Raw genomic sequence first — 21,810 nt, forward strand, 5'->3', positions numbered from 1 at the left:
TTCAAAGTGCTGTACATGAGCAGGAAAACATTACAGACACAGGACTTCTTTCATAGATTAACAAACACACAGAAAAACTTAACTGTTTCTATTAATAATAAGAAATAAGCTAAGTATATTCTTGGGGATTTTCGATCTAAAGTAATTTTGTCCAACTCTTCTAAAGCTACAACCAGAATACCTTCTGTTGTTTTGTTGTTTCAGTGGAATGAGCTTTATCACAAAAAATTCAAAGCTTAATTTTTTTCTATTCATACATTCCTCAAAGCTACAACTTAAGGTCTCTGATCTGACCTTTCTAAACTGCAGCTAAAATGGGAGAATTGTTTCTATTCAGGATTAAAAAAAAAAGTCTCACTGGAACGAGCTTCATCGCTAAAAATTCTAGGCTTAATTGTTTAAATTCATAAAGCTAAAGCTTGAGGTCTCTGATCTGACCTTTCTGACACTACAGCTACAACAGAAAGCAGCAGTTTAAGGGGGAAAAATAGCACGGCAGAGGTGGTGTGTGTGTGTGTGTGTGTGTGCCTGTGTGTTTTAGTGTAATCGTGTGTGCGCATGCGCCTGTGTGTGATTGGCTGATTCACTTTTTGTGCTAACAAGAAATTCAACACGTATACTTAAGTGCCTGGTGACTAGAAATAGTGCCGTTTTTAGGCAGTGTCTTATTGGGAGATACCTTGTTCTTCCCAGAATGCTATTTTCTGTCCAATAAATCTTATTTTCCCTAAAGAAATTGACTAAAATTTTCTTTGTATTTTTTTTTTATTAAAGGCTGCTAATAACAAATTCTTCAAGATCTAACTAAAAGTAATTTATCTGCTGTCCCACATTTAGACACTAGTTGTTCTCTTAACCAAAAGCCTGAATAATTAATAGTTTAGAGCAGAGCAGAGCCAGAGCAAACTAAGCAGCTGAACCAGAAGAAACATTTTGTTAGACAACCTTCATCCTTTGCTTAGCCTTTAAAAACCTCTGAACTCTTAACCAATTTCTGTAAAATGTTTTACCTATCTATCTATCTATCTATCTATCTATCTATCTATCTATCTATCTATCTATCTATCTATCTATTAAAAGGGGTTATTCTATATACTGGGAGGTGATCCATATGATGCAGCAAATGACTGTTTCATGCTTCAACATTTTTATTTATTGACTATTTATTTTACAGTTGTAAACTGTAACTTTTTAATTTAGATATATTATGCAGACACGTTTACTAATGGATTACATAAGTGGGGCTTTAAGCTTAACTGTGGTGAAAAATTCTAGGTTCTTCCTGTTAGAGGGGGCTTTTTGCTTTCCGCTGTTACCACATGCGTGCTCAGTATGGGCGGCTGCAAAGTCAATGCCATAATTCAAGAGACTGTCCCCTGTTGCTACCATCCAGGAGGAGTGAATGCTGTTAATGATGTGATGCAATCTGCTGGGTTTCCTTAGACAGAAAACCGTGTAACAAATCTGACTCTGTAAAGTGCCTTGAGATGACATGTATGCTGTGGAAATAGACTGAATCGATTAGAATAGCTGGAAGGTTCCATAATCTACATATTTATTGGCCCCATACAACTTTGGCATGGCCCTGTTTTAGCAGTGGCATACAAATCAAAGTTTACAAAAATATTAATTAAATCAAAGTTGGATGATGTAGCAGAAACGAGCGAAATATGCAGCGTTAGTGACATGTGCATGATGAGGATGACTCAATGCGGCCTGAACTTCGTTTTTAAAGTTGGGTTTACGCCTCAGCCACCACGGGCAGATCGAATCACGCACCTTCCTCCGCTCATCCCGCCCACGTGTTAGCTGTGCTTCGCCTGATTGGCCCACCGCCAAGCTGAGGCGACAGAGTGAAAACGCGATTGGTCCCTCGGTCTGCCAATCCCCTCCAATCGCCGGCTAGACGCGGAACAGGGACACGAGAAGCAGAGGCCATACTATCGGCAGAAGGGGCTGCGAGGACTGCTGTCCTTCGTTACATTTCGGTACAACTTGTACAAAACCGCGAGCAGGCTTTTAAACAACCCCGACTGGGCCAAATATTAACCAGCTGGGAAAGATGGCGCAGCAAGACAGCAAGAAGATCTTTTTTGAGAACCTGTCGGGAGCAGGGAAAGCCATCGCGGTGCTCACGAGCGGAGGAGATGCTCAAGGTAACTTGTCGCGTTCGCGGACGCAGGTTAGAGGGTTTTATGCGTAGGCGCTGACAGGTCCGCGGAGGGCGAAAATAGACCCACACCCACCCACCAAGGCCAGTGATGCTGTGGCGTCAGTGATGAGGAAGGCTAGATATAAATGTATGCAGCAGTAAAAGCTTTGCGCAGTGGGCCTTTTAGTTGTATGGCAAAGTAAAATCGTGATGTTGAATCATCCAGGAAGGAGGAGGAGGAGGAGGAGGAGGGGGGCAGCAGCAGCTAGCCGACATGCTAACACTATGCGTCGATAACTAAGCTATATCCTCATCCTAAAAACACAACAACCTCCAAGCCGAGCAGCCCAGAGGGATGTCAAGGTCGAGCTGCGTGCTGCGGTTTCCTCCCCTCACGATACAGCGACAGGTCCAGGGACGACATCTTCTCACGGCGCGTTCACTTTGACCGAGGGGAAGTGAAAGTCGCCGGTGTGCTGCTCACCGAGCAGAGGCTCTTTTTTTTCTCTGTTTCGTTTTCGCTCTATTAGGCGGAGGTAGTGCCACTGAGGGAGATGAGAGCTGAGGTTTTAAGCAGCGGGGTGTGCGGGCCAGCGGTGGGATGCCTGCATCCTGCGTACGTGATGAGCGGCACCCCAGCCGGGCGCTACGTCACAGAGGAAACTCTTGGTCACGTGCCGCACCGGCTCGGCTCTTTTATTGATGGAAAGGCAAATGCGCTCGACCGCAAAAGAGTGCTGTTTGAATTTTAGAGGAATGACACTAGTCGTCGGTTTTATTCTCATTGCGCCGTTTCCGTTTCACAGACTGGAGCTAAAATACGCTCTCTGACCTGTTTAGTTTATCAGTGTGTCCGCTTGTTTGTTGCAAAGGAGCTCCAAGAAGACTAGACAGAAATAAAATATTGGAAAATTCATAAATAAAATCTCAGGCTTTTAATTTATATTTTCTTATCTTTCTCTAAGGAAAAAAGACAATATAAAAAGACAAAGGATGCTTTGGGTGTTGTGGGATAGAGGCATTTGTTCTGAACCCCTTAGAACACAGGTGTCAAACTCAAGGCCCGCGGGCCGAATCCGGCCCGTCAAGGTAAATAATCCGGCCCTCAAGAGCCAGAAAAAAGGCACATCATGTCATAAAGTAGAGACATATATCCTTTTAAAGTGTATAAAGTGGCTAAATCTGTGCCTCCTGTAAGTGTAACTCACCCCAATATCAACTTTTTTTGCAGATAAATTGGGCCTAAGGTTGCTACTTTTATGTTACTGTGCATTTTTTATGCTTCTATGTGAACTGGAATGAAATTATGAAATGAAAGGTATCGTTTATACACGTGCAACCGGCCCTTTTAATGACTTCGTGACGCCGAAGTGGCCCTATATAGAAATGAGTTTGACACCCCTGCCTTAGAAAATGAAGGAATTACACGATCGTTCCCATTTACGCATTATGTCCGTAACTGGGTTCCTAAATCACAGATGCATCAAATTAATGTGTGCATTTATAGATTGTAAATGGTCATCAAACCTTTTTTTTATCCATAGAAAGAATTTGGGGGGGGGGGGGGGGGGGGTACTCAGAGTAGAGTCACTGCTCCTCCACGTCCAGAGGAGCCAGTTGAGGTGGCTCGGGCATCTGGTCAGGATGCCTCCTGGAAGCCTCCCTGGTGAGGTGTTCTGGGCACGTCCCACCGGGAGGAGACCCAGAGGGAGACCCAGGACACATTGGAGGGACTATGTCTCTCAGCTGGCCTGTTTCAGACCTGTTGATCATCGATTAGAGTCCGTCTAAGGAAGCTTGGGCTGCTCCGACCTCTGGCCGATTGCTTGGTTCATCCCCTGCAAAGACGTCTCCTATTCCCTTTCAGATACTGTCAGTCATCTCAAAGCTAATTATAAAAGATAAAAACCATAAAAAATAATAGATTTGATTTTTGATCTTAAGAGAAACCCGCCCAGAGAGCGTCCCACACACACATATGCCCGACAGAAGCCGAGCGCCGGAGTCAGAGAGCATTGTTCGGCTTAGCTTCGTCCTCTTTCTCTCGCTGCCTGTGCTGAAGAAAGCGCCAGTCATGCAGAATGAGGGATCGGATGCTTTGATAGGGACTTGGAAAAAAACCTGCGAGCAGAAGAGTGGGAGAGACTTCTCAATAGGCGTTTTGTGCGCCGCGGTTATGTAACCCGTTAACAGGTCGCTGGTTGCTGCTCCGTTCCACTACTTGTTGCCAATAGTCGGTCGCTCGACTTGACTGTAAATGAGTTATTTCAAAAACCTTAGAGCAAATTATTTTTTCTTCCCAGGGTCGCTCTGAAAGATTAGAGGAAAGTTGACCTCCTTTGAAGTTAAACACAGTATTTCTCAAACAAATACTTCTGAATGACCTTTTGCACAGTATTGCATAACCCCCCCCCATGCGCAGATGCTCAGATTGTTTCTCCAAGTCTTCTCCCCTACTGTCCGCTACCCTGGTTCCTGACAGAATGTGTTGGTCTAATGGCGTCCCAGTCTGCCCTGCAGTGTCTGTTCTCCTCGCGGCCGGCGTACAGGACAACCGACTCAGGAGTCACACAGCAGACCTTCTTGGTTAATGAGTGCTCAGACTGGAGGGTAGCAGAGAGGGTGCAGGAGCAGCTGGAAAAACCTTGTGCCCATAAAAGGCTCTGGCTCTGCAATAAGGAACAGACCGGCTTAAAGCATGGAAATCTATCCGTGATCGCTCAAGCGTGCATCGTCCCCCTATAACTGCATGAAAACTGTCTCTCCTCTGCAGGAATGAACGCTGCTGTGCGGGCCGTGGTCCGAATGGGGCTGTACGTGGGCGCTAAAGTTTATTTTATTCACGAGGTGAGCCACACGTTTCACGATCCACACAGAAATCCTGACTCTGCACACACACACACACACACACACACACACACACACACACACACACACATTAAAGAGAGCTTGCTTCGGTGTGGGAAGAAGGGTCCAGACAGCCAGAGGAAGCTCTGCCAGCTGGAATCTACTCTTTTCTGCCAGCTATGAACCTTCATTCTTTTTTTTTTTTTTTTTTTTTGTGTGGTGGTAACATGGCATCCGGATATTGTCATCAACATTTGCAGAAATGTGTTTCTCCTCACACAGCAGATCTGAGCGGCGCTTTAGGGAGCAGGATCTGTGCTCTGCTGCTGGTGCTGTGATCCCAGGTCATCTGTGTCCTGCGTGCCGTTACATAAGAGACTTACGGCTTTAGCCGGTGCCCGACACGAGCTCCTGCACGTCCCCCCCAGCTCACCAAATGAGGATGGACAAATGTTTAATATAAAACTATCGCGCTGGTAAAATTCCAGGTTTTGGGTTATAAAAGATGGCACCGTGGTAACTGATGATAGAGCTTTTTGTTTTTTATTTTTTTTTTTTATGTGATGTTTAATCTGTACCTGGAAAACCAGCACATCTGTTGAGGAAAAATGTCAGAACGGCTAAAATGAATACTTAGTTGAAGCAGCTTTTTTTTTCTTCCCAACATGTGAGAACGTCTCTTCTCTACAGCCATGTTTTCCGTTTTAGTCCTAAATGCCGACTAAGCCAATGCATAACTGCCATTTGCTTTCCCTGGGAATTATATTATTTTGCTGATTTGATCATATATGCTTGGAATTTAATTCCTTTTAATATTCATCCTTCTGCCAAACAAATGGAAAATGATGTTTTTAAAAAAACAACAACAAGCGCACAAAGTTTCCAACCTGATGACAAGTAAACAGGTTTTAAATAGTGTTGCGCCGATGCCATTTTTTGGCCCCGATACCGATACCCGATACCTGACTGTGCAGTATTGGCCGATACCGATTCCATACCGATACCATCTGTATGTGTGTATATATGAAGAACTGCATACTACTTGGATGTAAAATAATTGCTATCATGGCTTTGTAAAGCAGGAAAAAGACCAATACAAAATGAATCCAGTAGAACTAGTGAGTGTCGGGAGAGAGAAGGCTGCATTCAAGTGACATACAAACATAAAAATGGTATCGGTGCCCTATTTGTTAGTACTCGCCGATACCGATACCACCATTTTAGTGCTGGATCGGGGCCCCGTCCGATACTGGTATCGGTATCGGTGCAACTCTAGTTTTAAACACGTTATATTGGTACTTATGGTGTTATTCTGATGATGAAGTTCAATGCAAGTATTCAGTGAAAAAAAAATACAGAAATCCTGCTAGAACCGGCTTTTTCTATTACATCTATATTTAAAAACATTAGGTGGTTCTTTAATATTTTTTTGCCAAAGTTATAAAGAGCCGCTGTGGAGGCTTTTCAGACCCACTGTAGGTGGGGATGCTCGATATATCGGCATTAACATCGGCATCGGCCAGTGTTAATCCTTTTTTAACACATCAGTATCAGATAAGTAAAACTGGGCTGACATGAACAGCCGATGTTTTTCTCCATCTAGCTGCCCTTTGTGCCTGTGTTTTTCTTTCAGTCATGTGACAGTACTATATTGCTGCCAGGATTGTGGGGTTTTGGTAGGACGTTGGTAAATATCGGTTATCGGACACAACAGCATTATTAACGTCGATATCGGCCCAGATTTTCATATCGGTGCGTCCCTAACTGTAGGTCATTTTACGTTTGGGATTCATTTCTGTTTTTACTGTAATGCAGGACATTATGGCATCTGAGCTGACCTTATCGCATATTATTCTTTTTCTTCTTCCCTCAGGGGTATCAGGGAATGGTGGATGGAGGGGACAACATAAGAGAAGCCACATGGGAAAGTGTCTCCAGCATGCTGCAAGTGGTAATTACCATCAGAAGTCTCTTACACATGGATTCATAGCAGGCGCTCCATCGTCTGTTAGCGTTAACTGTGTTAAAAGGGAAAACACCAGTCATGAAAACTAGAAGGCCATTGTGTTCCTTCAGTCATTTATGGTTCGTTACTATTCCAGCAGTCTTCATCAGAGCACTGTCTTCCCTCATATAAGCCACAGAACACAGGCTTCTCTATCGACACCTTGATTCAGCCCTCAGAGCCTCTCCTCTGACTTTTGCTGCTGTCGTCAGGGCGGGACCGTCATCGGCAGCGCCCGCTGCAAAGACTTCCGCAGCCACGAGGGCCGCCTGAAGGCAGCTCACAACCTGGTGCAGCGCGGCATCACCAACCTGTGCGTGATCGGCGGCGACGGCAGTCTGACGGGAGCCAACCTCTTCAGGGAGGAATGGAGCGGCCTGCTCACCGAGCTGGTGGAGCAAGGTAGTGGAGAGCAAAACGAGCATTCACACTGCTTAAACCTTTTCACATTTCAACGTCACACTTCGTTTTATCAGCATTTTATGGGGAGAGGCCAGCACAATGCAGTGTGTAGTTGTTTTTTTTTTATGTTTTTGGGAAGAAAAAATGTAAACCGCACGGCCTGCATTAGAATTTAGCCCCCTTTGCTCTGATACAATTTAAATATAATCCAGCTCAACCAATTGCCTTTAGAAGCCACCAACCTGGTAAACAGTCCATCTTTTTTTACATTAATCTCAGTAAAAAATGCCACTGTTCTGTGAAGGCCTCGTGTTTATTAGAGAATATTGGTGAACACAAAGGATCAAGTAGACGAAGGAACGCAGAAACAGAGCAGGGATACACGCGTGAAGAATAATGAGCAGGATTTGGTTCTAAAACTACCTGAGCCTTGAGCGCCTATCGGGGCACTGTTTATAGTCCAGAGTACGAGGACGAACGCAAATCTAACAATAAATGCCACGTCACAGGGTGGGAAAAGTGGGCATTATTTAGAGAAGCAGGCATGAGGCCAATGGGATCTCTGGAGGAGCTGCAGAGATCAATCATAAAAGCCTTTGTTCTAATAGCTCCATTTTCCCTAGAATACGTGTGGCAGATGGTGCCCTTGTTTAGTGGGACCAAAATCCAGCTTTCTGGCCCACATGCAAAGCGCGTCAAAAAAAACAAACACTTTCCATCTCCCTGAACATACCACCCACCTGGTTGTTTCACCGCGACGGTGGCAGCATCATGGCGCTAGGATGCTTTTCTCTCCCAGCTGGATCAGTGTAGAGATGGATAGAAGTAAATACAGAACGATGCTGATGGACAGCCTGCCGGAGGCTGCAAAGACCTGTGACTGGGGCTGAGCTTCACCTTCCAGCGGGACCGTCACTAAAAGATGCAGCCGGAGCGACACTGGAAAGGTTCAGGACCAAGCGTAGTCATCATGTTAGAACGTATCTGCTGTAAAATAGGGCTGAACGATTTTGGAAAATAATCTAATTGCAATTTTTTTTCTTAATATTGTGATTTAATGCGATTTATTTATTTTATTTTATTTTTTTCCAGTTTAATTTATCATGTCTTTTTAAATAAATACAAACAACAAATCAGTTTGTTTCCTCGCTGTGCAGATTAGTTAGACCCAAAGCATCTAAACTCAGAGCAGAAATGATTGTGTTCTGCCTACAATATATTTCAACCAAAATTGCAATTTTGACTTTTCTCTGCGTTAACCACAAGCAACAAAAATGACCTCTAAATAAAGATGTTTGTAAACAAGGACTATTTAAAACAAGAACTTTTAATGTTTCTATTAATCAGAATATTGTTCAAGAGAACAGCTTTTAGTTGTTTTGGACATCAATCCTTGTTGAACATAAAGTGCAACCAACAAGCAAGTCTATGTATTAAACTGATTGACCTGTACTTAATGCTATGTATGATTATATAAACTCTAAAACAAGTAATACAATTAGATTATCTCACTGCTGCAACTGTCTTCCCTTCCATGTGCAGGCACACCCACTTTCAACATTTTACTGACACCTAATGGACGTTTCTAATTCCCTAATTGTTACATAGCCAAAAATTGCAGACTCTGCGATTTGGAAATTGCGTTTTTTCAAATCGCGATTATATTGAAAATGCGATTAATTGTTCAGCCCTACTGTAAAACACGAACACTGATGTTCACAGATGATCTCCATCCAGGAGGGCCAAAGTTTCAGTGTCTAGATGTGCGGAACTGCCAGAGTAAAACCCCAAGGTTTGCAGCGGTAATTATAGGAAAAAGCAGTTCTACAAAGTGTTGACTAAAGGGGGCTGAATCCTAATGCACTTTCGAGTTTTCAGATGCTTTTATTTGTTAAAAAAATGTCCTTTAATTTTCCTTAACCTTCTGACATCGGGGCTAATTTAAGAAATGCTGAAAGAGATGAGACAAAAGCGAAAGAGCACCGTTAGTCTGAGAATGTCCTGCTCCTCTCAGGTCTGATCGAAGCCGACGCCGTGCAGAAGTACACGGCGCTGCACATCGTGGGGATGGTGGGCTCCATCGACAACGACTTCTGCGGGACGGACATGACGATCGGCACCGACTCGGCGCTGCACAGAATCATCGAGGTGGTGGATGCCATCATGACGACTGCACAGAGGTGAGAGAGCGAGAGGAGAGCTTAGCCGCGCCTCAGTCTCTTCAGCTTCTTGTGACTCTGGCGTCCCTGCCTTTCAGCCACCAGAGGACGTTCGTGCTGGAGGTCATGGGCAGGCACTGCGGGTAAGAAAGCGACGCTCTGCAGCGCCGCGGGCCGCGGTCCGCTCTGGTCACGCTGACATGTCTGTGTGTGACGCCGCAGCTACCTGGCCCTGGTGAGCGCGCTGGCCTGTGGCGCAGACTGGGTGCTGATCCCCGAGATGCCTCCGGAGGACGGCTGGGAGGAGAAGATGTGCGAGAAACTATCTGCGGTAACTCAGTCAGATTTCCCCCAACAGCCCGTCGAAGCACACGATAGCAGTCTTCTTGATAACCGTGTTTGTTTTTCTGCACAAACAGACAGTAGGAGTGTTTTTTTTTCTCGCTTTGAAAACGTTCCAATGTTCTATGATTCAGACCCGGTCCAGGGGAACACGGTTGAACATAATCATAGTTGCAGAGGGAGCCATTGACAGGCATGGGAAACCTATAACTTCCGGTATTGTCAAGGATGTGAGTACATGAGTGTGGAGGAAGAAGAAGAAGAAGAAGAAGGGGAAGCCAGAAGCACGGAGACCCGCCCGATGCAGCGTCGCCAGCCTCAAATAAAAATGAGCTGAAGGCCGTCTGCTGCTGTTTCCTAACAGCGTGTTAATCTCACGGCGATGAAGTGTTGACATGCGACGATAGAAGCAGGATACAGCTGATTATATGAGCCCAAGCTGCGTCGACAGCTCGGCTTTGATCACGAAGGAAGCTGTTTTCTCTCTCTCTGTCTGTGTCTCTCTCCTCTTTTGGCTCCCGTGCTTCTGAAAGCCCACGTCACAGCCCCACTCTCAGTTTTTCTGTCATGTTGTTTCTCCACCACGCCCTCCTTTTATAGAACCGCGCAGGGATGAAAAGGCTGAATATCATAATTGTCGCCGAAGGGGCGATTGATCGTAACAACAAGCCCATTACAACTGACTATATTAAGAATGTAAGTACAGAGCTGTGTGCAGCGAGCCTCCAGCCTCCTGTATGACTCTGACCCTGCCCCGATGTGGCTTCTGACTCTGTTGCTGTGTTTCTGGAATGCTCTATCAGGCACACTTGCTAGTTTGGTAAGAAAGCTTTTCACGGTACTGTACTCTTGAGGCAGTAGGGCACTCATTAAGCCAGACGCACGTTCCCCAAACCAACTGCCCCTTGTTTATTAGAGATGCACCGATCTAAATGTCACAATCAATTCAAAATCTTGCGTTTTTTTCACTGCAAAAACGGAACTAGAAATAAGTAAAATATTCTTTAAAATGAATGTATTTGTCCTTGATTTGAGCAGGTAAATAAGATGATTTGCCAATGGAATAAGATGTTGGCACTTAAAATAGGAACAATTCATCTTCATCATCTTATTTCAAGTGCAGGATGTCTAATTATCTTATTTTAGGGGTCAAAATACTCATTCCATTGGCAAATAATCTTATTTACCTGCTCAAATCAAGGATAAATACACTAATTTTAAGAACATTTTACTTATTTTTAGATCAGTTTTTGCAGTGTTGTAGCTGGCCTCTACCATTTTCAGTTCATTCTGGCTTCTCACTAAGAGATCTGTGTCAAGTTGAAGAACAGCGTTTCTTCAACTTGTTTTACACTTCCTGTTGGCAGCGATCATTATCTGTTGCTGGTGTCAAATCAACAGCTTGCCTTGTGTGTGACACAGAGGTCTCTCTAAAAGAGGGCTTCACTATTTATTTTTGAAACCGATTTGTCACTGTGGGGACATTTTCAACTGGCTTTAGCGGGCTTAGCAAGACTGGCATTACAAAAACAGCAGATACCATGAGTGTTTTCTGGAGAATATAGCTCCTCGTCGTCATCCTGACATTTCCAAAAGCAGAGATGGAAAGATTGAAACTAATAAAACAGAGCAACTTTGCTGAATTCTGCCCAGCCTTCCTGTTATCTGCTGAAAGTCTTGCTCTCTCTCGCAGCCACATTGAACCTCTTTTTAAATGGCTTCCTGCACATCTTGTGCGTGTCCCCCCCCCCCCCCCCCCCACCTTCATATTAAACATCCCACTGGTACTCAACATAGCTGACGGCGTAATAGTTTCCATACCATCGACTGTTAGCACAACCTGGTAGCACTCACTATGTCGTCTTCGCTGATCTGAAAAAGCTCCATCCAGCGCTTTTTCTCGGTGCATCTCTATGATTTCTACCTACTTTCACATTTAGTTTTTTCATTGCACTCTCACGCATTTGTTTGTGCCACAAGCTCACCAGTTTACCACATCCCTTCAACTAACTGGTGCTGAGGTCTCAAGTTTTTTTTTTTTTTTTATTATTATTGGTACCTGGGTATTTTTTTTTTTTTTTTATGGTGCGCATCCTGCCTGGGTTCCTCTATGGGCTACAAGCTATTTGCTAACATGACTGAAAAATTAGAATGGCTTGCTTGTGCTTTGCAGTTTCCCCTTCTCTTCAGCTTTTATATCGTGTTTGTGTTTTAGTGTGTGACGTGCGCCCAGTTCTTTTTGAATGTGTTTTTGTAGATCTGAAGTCCATCTACATACACATTTCCTGCAACAACACGAGACGGTACGTGCTGCTAAATCCTTTGTGTTTTATCGTTGAAGCTTGTTGTCAAAAACTTGGGTTTCGACACACGAGTCACCATCCTGGGGCACGTGCAGCGAGGAGGGACGCCGTCTGCTTTCGACCGCATCTTGGTAGGTCCGCCAGTTCAAGCCATCCTCTGCCTAAACGTTGTCGGCTGTGAGGAGGAATGAGGAAACGCGTGGCGAGCTGCTTTCATTTGTAATTGTTGATCAAATAAAATGTTCTGAATATAATGCGAAACAGGTCTGTTGTAACCATGGTTACTCACATTTTGGTTCTTCCGCACCAGACTGAACGTTTTACGATCAGGATCGCGGTTTCTGAGTGCCTGACTAGGAGAACATGTTTTTGAAGTAGAGGCTGACTTATTGGGGTCTTGAAATTGTCGGTACTTTACCCGATGCACTGCAAAAACATGACTACAAATACGTAAAGTTTTCTTGAAATGAGTGTATTTGTCCTTGAGTTGAGCAGCAAGTTTAAATGATCTGCCAGTGGAATAAGATTTTTGCGCTTAAAATAGGAGCAACTCATCTCCATCATCTTATTTCAAGTGTATTTTATCTAATAATCTTATTTTAGGTGTAAAAATACTCATTCCATTGGCATATCATCTTATTTACCTGTTCAAATTAAGGACAAATACACTCATTTCAAGAAAATTTTACTTATTTTTAATTCAGTTTTTGCAGTTGGGCTCATTAATACAACTCATGTTGTTGTTTTTGTGGGCTATATAAGCACATCATAGTTCCACACATACCCGATTTATTTAAAAAACAGCATAAACAATCTTAGCCGTGAATTTTGTCCGAGAGTCCAGAGCAGATCGCTACACATTCCTATTTGTCAAGTTTCTGAAAGCTGGCTCTGAATGAAGGTTAAATGGATAAATTATTCCTAATTCTGAAATCCTTAAATGTTTTACAGGAAATGTAGAAGGTGACAAAAATCGTAGCCTCAGAAAGGAGAAAGGATTTTTTTTCACCCCACACTGAATGAATCCTCAGTTATAAGGCTAGACTTGTGTAACACCTTCAGTGTATTCTCATGCTACTGCAATACATGATTCATATAAAAGAGTTTTACACATCTTTACCAGGGGCTGCTGTGTTTAAAAAATGGCAACTCTTGGCCTGATTTCTCACCCATTCAGGGTTGGACTTCTCGTTTAAAGCATCCAAGTAACAGGGTGCTCACTGTAGGATTTTTAGTGGATCTCTAAAATTTCCCTTCATTCATTTTGTTGGCAAGTTGACTAAATATTGACCAGTTGTACTGTCGTTAAAACGGACTGACGGTTACAGGCGGAAATATGTCAACATTAGGGATGTATCCGTAGGGCTGGAGTATTTCCTGATAAAGCCTCGGTGTGTTTTTCTGATGCTGTCGGGGTTTAAGCTAAGCACATTATGAGATTTAAGGCCGAGCACATGACTCGCGCTGACACGTCTCTACGTCCTCACCACAAGCAGCTCCTAAAAATAAGAAGAGGAAAATTTAATGAGGAAAAAAAAATTATTATTATTTTTTTAATATTTTGGTAAATCTGAGCTTGCAAACTAAGGCGCTAACGCTGCACTGTCGTCCTTCCCTGTGTGCCGTCTGGTGCAGGCCAGTCGTATGGGGGTGGAGGCCGTCCTCGCCCTTCTGGAGACCACCGCCAACACGCCGGCCTGCGTGGTCTCCCTGTGCGGGAACCAGTCGGTGCGCGTTCCTCTCATGGAGTGTGTCCAGACGGTAAGTGTAGCGACAGAGACACCCTTTTAAGCACGCATGCTTACTGTCGATGAGGATACAGAGGCAGAACGCACCGCCCATCAGGGAGTCAGCCTCACCCCTGGTACCCGGCCCTGCCTTCAGATGTTAAACTGCATATAGACACTGAGGAGGGGGGGGGGGGGGTCTAATGGCTTGGAGATCCATTAGATCTCCAAGCCGACTGGTTTGGAGATCTAATGGACTGGTACCTTTCCCAGGGATTTAAAAGGAAAGACCAGTCGGCTTGGAACTCACCACATTTATTTCAAAAGCTTTTATTTTAAATTTTTGCAGCATTCAGGTAGATTGCTGCTCTGTTGCTGATCACCACGGTCGCTCTGATGCACCCAGACAGCAGAGCTGTTCCATTTCTCTGAACAACCTTGTCACCAGGGTCCTGGATGTCAGCGAGCTGCGTAGCTGTAAAACATATCAGCGGTGAACGGAAGCAGCTGGAAGTCCCATCTTTCGCAGATATTCAGTCTGTGTTATATTCATGAGGTTTTACAGAAAACCCCCTCTGTGGTGCTATTCAGACTAGTCCATCTACAAGACTTAAACGAATGTACGATCTGTTGTAGTTTTTTTTGGATCCTACATTTAGAAGAAACTAAGCGGTTGTGCAGCTCATTATCATTAGTAAACCTGCAGGGCGAGTTCAACAGGAAAACACTCACAACCGACACCTGTAATCACCTTGATGGTCTGGCAGCTGACTGATGGAGTTCTCTGTCGTTGCTGTGACATAAACTGTCGTGTCCTTGTCTCTATCCTTCCCCTTATTTGATTGTCCTGTAACAAGGAAGCCTGCTGAGGAGAAGTCTGCCTCCTTGATCCATTTCCTCTCAGAAATCTGACTTTTCCATTTGGAGAAAGTTAGGATTTAGATGGAGTCGTCTGTCTCCATCTAACCCTTTCTTTTGCATCTCCTCTTACACCAACCACCTTCATGTCCTCTTTGACTCCATCCATAAATCTCCTCTCTGGTCTTCCTCCTGGCCTCCTGCCTGGCAGTTCCAGACCAAGCATCCTTCTACTGATCTCCTCATTATTCTTTCTCTGTACATGTCTAAAGCATCTCAGTCTGGACTCTCTGGCTTTATCTCCAAAACATTTACCATGAGCTGTCCCTCTGATCATTCCTGATCCTATCCATCCTCGTCACTTTCCCAGAAAAGCTCAACATCTTCTTCTCTGCTACCTCCATCTCTGCCTCTTCTTCCTCGGTGCCACGGTCTCTAACCCAGACGTCACTGCTCTCACCACCATCTTGTACACCTTTCCTTTCATCCTCGCTGATACAAGTTTATAAATGCTACATTATCATCATGCTAATAGTGTCTCAGGTTGGAATGTGTGGCTCTAAAGGCTGTTTTCATGTCAGTAAAGCACATTTTAAGGTGACTTATCTGTGTTTAAACACAATAGAGATCTGGGTTGGAGTTAATTTACGTTCCATATGTTGAAAACTGTCTGATTCCAAGCCTTTAAATCCGTCTCTTTTCTGCAGACTCAAGAGGTCCAGAAGGCCATGGACCAGAAACGGTTCGAGGAGGCCGTTAAGCTTCGGGGCAGGTATGACTGGCAGAGGAATCTCAGCTCTGAAGCCTCACCCCACCAGTGGGAAGGTCCAATAAGTGATGGGATTCATATCAGTCTGCGCAGCTGTTGTCAGCGTGTTGTGAAGTTTAAAAAGAGCGGGGTTCCTCAGCCTGAGTGTTTTTGGTTGTGTTTTACAGGAGCTTTGAAAACAACCTGAGGACGTACAAACTGCTGGCTCACCGCAAACCCGAGTCGGAGCTGCCAGTCGTGAGTACAAACCGCAGAGCACACCCGTTTCTCACGCTTACACGGCAGCAGCCTGCTTCCCGAGGGCCAAAACAACCTCGCCAAGCCTCTGATACGTTGAATTATTTATGCCCGTCCTGAGGTTCTACCTCCCAATAATGACTCAGATACTGCGGGGCCTGATGTACCGAGCGGCCGCCGCCGGATTCCTGGCAAACAAGATGCAGTCAATGAGTGAAGCCTTCCTGTAAATATGTGGTTTCAACCGGGCAGGAATAGTCCAGTGTACACAGAGGCTTTCTTTTACAGCGCAAAAGTATTCACACCCCACTGAGGTTTCCCCCCCCCCCCCTCAACTTTGTCGCCGCACAAACACAGCAGACTAGTCGGAGACAAGAGTTAAAGTTTAAAGCCGGGTTGGGATATAAAACCTGATGCCAAGCTTTGAGCATCCTTTCAAGCAATGATCTAAAAATGGAAGTTGACTTTTAGATTCAGACGCGCCTTTTTGCAAGGCTTTGCAATAGACGTTCACTGAAGCGCTCCGTCGGATCGCAACGAGCCCGAGCCACCTTGCAGAGAAGGACGGATGAAAACCGTCAGTCTGGAGACGTGGGCAGAGACGGAGCCCAAAGGACTAGCAGCAGGAGGTGCTTCTACACGGCGTTGGCTCAGCAGGGAGGATTACCAATGCACGGCACACTCTGCTGATGTTTATTTGCAAAAAAACAACATAGGAATCCTTGCTTCCTCAGTGTTCCTCCTCACAAGCATGCATTTCCTTGCGTTGGCCTACCACAGGAAGCAATTAGATCTAGATGTCTGTGTTTGTAACATGAGAAAACGTATAAAGACAAAGGGGAAATGAAAAAGATGGCGTTTTTAAAGCAGCGTATGTGAGTTGGCATTCGTGACTCGTGACGGTTTCTGCAGCCATCTCTTAAATCACAGCGAGAGCTGCACTAGCTTGATGCGACATCAGGTGACACCTCGCTCTCCCTCTGAGAGGTGACCCGTTCGACCCAGCCAGAGGAGACGGCTCACACCGAGGATTGTTGAGGCAGCAGCTCGCCTCGGGGCTGGACTCGGTCTGCATCTGGAATGACGGCGCCGCGCGTTACCGAGAGCACCCCACAAGCTATTTATCGATTTCCTCTTTAGAACATCAACGTCTCTCCTCCATCGCCGCCGCCTGTCAATTAAAGGGAGACGCGTCAAGCCGCGGCGTGAACGATCGAATGTCCGTGCGGGAGTCTTGACGTCTGCTTTGTTTTTGCAGTGCAGAAATAACCCGTTGCTTTGTGTGATCCTTCCGCAGAGCAACTTCAACGTGGCGGTGCTGAACGTGGGAGCCCCCGCAGCAGGCATGAACGCCGCCGTGCGCTCAGCCGTCAGGGTGGGGATTTCCGAGGGCCACAAGATGTTTGCCGTCAGCGACGGATTTGAAGGATTTTACAAAGGGCAGGTGAGCTCCCCCGTCGGCCTCTTCTCCAGGAGCTGTCAGCAGAATCATCGCATGAAAGAGATTTTAGATTGGAATTAAACATCTGCTCCTAACGGACCCAGGAATGCAGTCTTGGATTTTGCTCCTTATTAATTCAGCGTGTTGGTTTGGTTTGATGAGTCAGATACTGCACTCGCTCTGCTCGCTCGCTGAAGAATAATCAGGGAGACCCGGGGGATAATCTGCTCAGATTAATGTAAATCAATTTCCAGCACGGTCTTTTCACTGAGCCGCTGCAGTACCCCGGGAGACCAACAGATGGCAACAGAACCGTTGTGATGCTCGGACTCAAAAGGAGATATTGGGAGAGATTTTTGTTTTTTTTTTAGAACTCTGTTGTAGTAAAACAAACAGGGATTAGGGTTTTGAACGAAGGCAGATGGGTGTGAAACCTGCAGGGGGAATCTGATCCGAGACTAGCCTCGCTTTGTTCTTCTTACTGATAGAACAGGTTTCACTCCTCCCACTCATCCCATTTTGTCCTTTTTGCCTGAGAAAATATGTTGGGCTTCAGGTCATGAGAATGAGAAAGTTCAGAGTCTCCCTGCTGAGCGTCTTCCTGGCTTCTAAGCAAGTTCTTACTCAACCTCGGTGTTGCATGGTTGCCAGTAAATTATTGTAACGCCGTTTGACACCATCTCTGTACCGAGCCATAAATATTTAAATAGTAAACGCATCTCAATAGAACTAGAGAAACATGAGAACCAGCATTAACGACGGGACAATAAATTGTTAATTTAAAACGTCTTGATTTGCTTTGACGTTCGCCAGACGTGGGTAGTAATGGAAATAAAATGAAAAACGCTTGACTGCTCTTTAGTTTTTATTTTGAAATCACTTTAGATGGTAAACCTTGTCGGTGTTTGACGAGACGTGTGTATCTGTTGTCCCTTTTTCCAGATTAAGGAGATCAAGTGGGGCGACGTCGGAGGCTGGACCGGACAGGGTGGCTCCCTGTTGGGAACTAAAAGGTGAAAACCTCTGAAAAAAGCTCAAGTTAACTTCGTCTGGAGGCCGTATCAAACATAGATGTGAAACAAACGCTGAATATTCTACCTTTGTAAAACCCACCTGTGGGAAAAAAAATTACGTCACATGCAATGAATGGGCCGTTCGTTTTCCAGAACAAGTGGAAGATGCGGAATCCCGGAGCAATTAGCATTTCTATAACAAATACCTGCACAGGTTTAATTATGTAAATGGCTCTGCAGCTTAAGGAGCTGCTGCACCGGCTTCAAGGACAGGAAGCGGCTCCGACACGAGAGAGAGTGAGAGAGACGTGTCTGTCGAAACAACGCTAAGGGTTATTAATCACCTCCAAGTTGGAGGATCTGCACGGAGCGAGGTGAAAGATGTTTGTTGTTGTCAGGCAGCTGCGTCTCAGACAACACAGGAGGGCTGCTGGTCAAAGAATAGACGGATGAGAGATGAGAGGGAATGGGAGGCGAGGTTTGAGACGCGGATGTTATTATGTAGAAAAAAGCCTGATGAGAGGAAAACAGGGTTCCTGTTGTAGAGCTGAAGGGTCACTGACTAGAGAGAAAAATGTTTTAGTTTATACGTCACTCAGGTTGTTTGCTTTTTTTTCATCGGTCACTTTTTATAGTTGAAGTTGGTTAGTAAATTGATCTTGCCTGCTTGCTGGTTATTGTTTTATTACTTAGCTGCTTATCCTGTTTGACTTATTTTGTTTCCTTTAGTTGTTGTTTTTCATTTCATGGTTATGGAGTTTATTTGTTGTCTAGTTTTTTGATTTGACAATTGTTTAGTTTATCTGGATATCTTTTTTTTAGCAGTTTTTTTTTTCATTCCCTGGGCTTTTTATTGAAATATTTTGTTAGTTTATTTTGTTTTTCTTTATTTTTTTATTATTTGGTATTTTCTTTTCTGTTACTTATCTGTCTATGGTTTAGTTTGTTTTCTTTCTTGTTTTTTAATTTGAGACATTTTTTTTTATTTCCTGTGCTTTTTTATTGAAATATTTGTTAGTTAATTTTGTTTTTCTTTTATTTTTTTATTATTTGGTATTGTCTTTTCTGTTACTTTATCTGTCTATGGTTTAGTTTGTTTTCTTTCTTTGTTTTTAATTCGAGACTTTGACATTAGTTTTATAATTGATTGGTTAGTTATGTATGCACTGGTGTTTTTAGTCAAATAATTAGTCTGCGTTTTTCATTAATGACATGACATAATTAAGAGTTCTGAGCAATGTTTTCCAAAGCAAGAATGTTCATCTGCGCAATGAAGTGGTTTCGGGTCATCATGACTCGGATTTATTATTCTCTTTGCTCCAAAGTAAAACAAGAAACTGAATATCTTACTAGAATACTAATGACTTAATCATTTTTGCCAGGGGTCTTAGATTTTAGCCTTATTCCTGGAAATCTCATCCGGCGACCCTGAATGCTAAACTGCTGTTAATTGTGTTCCTCCTCAGAACGCTTCCTGCGAAGCATGTTGACAAAATTGCTGAGCAGATGCGAAAGCACAACATAAACGCTCTGCTGGTAATTGGCGGATTTGAGGTACGTTTGAATCTTTTCTGTCTCTGCTTGTTTATTCGGCTACATTTTGCTTATGAGAACTATCTTCCATTTTGGTTACAAGCTTGTAAGCTCTTTAGCGATGTATATTTATGACTTCAGCAACAGCGTTATTCCTCCTCGTATTAAAGTAGACAGCCGTTATACTTTACCCCTAATATCAGACGTGCTTATGTGCTGAATATTGTTTAGCGTTGATGTATTTCCATTAGTCCTATCCCCTTCATGCCAGCACATCACCATATGGTCCATGTGTTCATATCAATGCTTCAAAGTCATTCCTCTGCCCAAAGCTGCCAGAACAGAGCTCACCAGTTTTAGCAGCAGCGCCGATTCGCTACACTTCTCAGCTTGCGTTGTGAGCGCAGATGTTCTGAGAGAATAACTTGAAGCATTTGGATGTTTTCAATGAGTAGAGCTTCTACCCGAGCAAAGTAGTTTGATTTGGAAACAAGCGAACATCTGCTTCTCTCCAGTCATTTCACGCAATCCTTTTTAGACTTCCACCAGCTTCAATCTTCCTGTGATGTATGGACGTAAAAGAGTTTTCCTGTGTTTTATATGAGTGTTTGTGGGGCTGAATGTAGAGTGGTACCTGTCTGTTTCGCTGCTGTCCGTTGTGATAGACCTGGCTCCTCCCCTTGGCACTCTCCACCTATGTCTTTTGCATCCTTTTTTTGTGTGGCAAGTAGCACCTTCTCAAACCAAACCCACCTGCCCCGCTTCCACCCCCTGCGCTACTAAAGCCCTTGGCTCTGCCCTGCAGGCCTTCCTGTCACTGCTGGAATTGTCAGCGGCTCGTGGGAAATATGACGAGTTCTGTGTGCCCATGGTCATGGTCCCGGCCACGGTCTCCAACAATGTGCCTGGCTCAGACCTCAGCATTGGCGCTGACACGGCTCTGAACGCCATCACTACTGTAAGTGATGGGGGGGCCTGGCGACAAGATTAGATGACCTCAGCAACACACAAACACACACAACACACCCACGCACGCATTCAAGTCTGAAATCCAGAAAAACACGCCTGACACAGCAAACCCGGTGTGTTCGAGAAGAAGGGAGAGATCGCTCCACTCAGTCTTTTCACCAGTGACTCTATGCCTGACGCCCTGTCAGAGAATTATTTGGCAGAAATTGTTGCGCTGGTGGGGCATCTGTAAGCCACGTCTGGCATGCAGGTGGCGCCACTCAGAGCTTTAGACACTCAGCCACAAAGCGTGTTTGCTCTGAGAGGCCCAGAGCCGTGAAAGTTGACACTGTGCAGTAGCATCCCCTCCCTTCCCAAGCAGGTAAGTAAGCGAGTGAGAGGCCTGGAGGCATGCTGTGAGTTGCACAAGCGTCGTGACCGCCATGTTTGCTCTGCTGGTTCCTCTGTGTGTGTGTGTGTGTGTGGTGTGTGTGTGTGTGTCCCTTCTCTTGAGCATGAAAGGAAAGGCGGAGCGGAGTGTTTACGCTGACGTCTTGTTAGTTCGCTAAGTTAGCGGGGAACATACAGACTGTTTGAAAAATGCATAGAAAGCAAAATTCTTGTCCGTTACTGACTTTGGTGACTCCTTTTCTGACAGACAATATGAAAACTTAACACATTCCTGTTTTTAGTTGTAGTTTTCTTCATGCAGAGGAAGTGCGTAGATCATCAGGCTTTTTTCTGACTGCAGTCTGCGCTTGTTCTAAACGGACCAGGAAAAATGTTACCGGTGATACTTTTATTCACCATGTAGTGTGTTTGCCTTAAGAAAAAGACAAACTAATAGCTAAGATTCTGCATGCCGTGCAATCCATAAAGGTAAAACCTTGATTTTTGTGAGAAAGAAAGCTAAGATTTGACTTTTCTTCTTATCAGGAGACTTTAACTCATGAATCTAAATATTCTTTATGTTGTCAAATCAAACATAAACTCAACGTTTTGTTTTTAAAGTTATAATTTAGGCGTTTACCATGAATCAATGAATCATTTTCAACAATATTTTTAGTCGAATCA

The 21,810-nt window shown here is 44.4% G+C and overlaps 1 protein-coding gene across 2 annotated transcripts; it reads left to right on the forward strand.

Annotated features, from left to right (window-relative positions):
- Positions 1 to 1,887: 1,887 nt before the first annotated feature.
- On the forward strand, positions 1,888 to 20,746 carry LOC118556857 (ATP-dependent 6-phosphofructokinase, platelet type-like; the record flags this gene model as incomplete). Of its 2 annotated transcripts, none has more annotated exon segments than XM_036125382.1 (16): positions 1,888 to 2,156; positions 4,926 to 4,999; positions 6,873 to 6,950; positions 7,217 to 7,406; positions 9,421 to 9,586; positions 9,664 to 9,708; positions 9,788 to 9,896; positions 10,508 to 10,603; positions 12,249 to 12,341; positions 13,846 to 13,971; positions 15,503 to 15,567; positions 15,732 to 15,801; positions 17,099 to 17,245; positions 18,185 to 18,255; positions 19,722 to 19,809; positions 20,594 to 20,746. In XM_036125382.1, coding segments are annotated over 16 exon segments (1,665 nt in total), but the record flags the coding sequence as incomplete, so codon positions are not given.
- Between the last annotated feature and the right edge of the window lie 1,064 nt (positions 20,747 to 21,810).

The sequence above is a fragment of the Fundulus heteroclitus genome, chromosome 21, assembly GCF_011125445.2.
Source record: "Fundulus heteroclitus isolate FHET01 chromosome 21, MU-UCD_Fhet_4.1, whole genome shotgun sequence".
NCBI lineage: Eukaryota > Metazoa > Chordata > Actinopteri > Cyprinodontiformes > Fundulidae > Fundulus > Fundulus heteroclitus.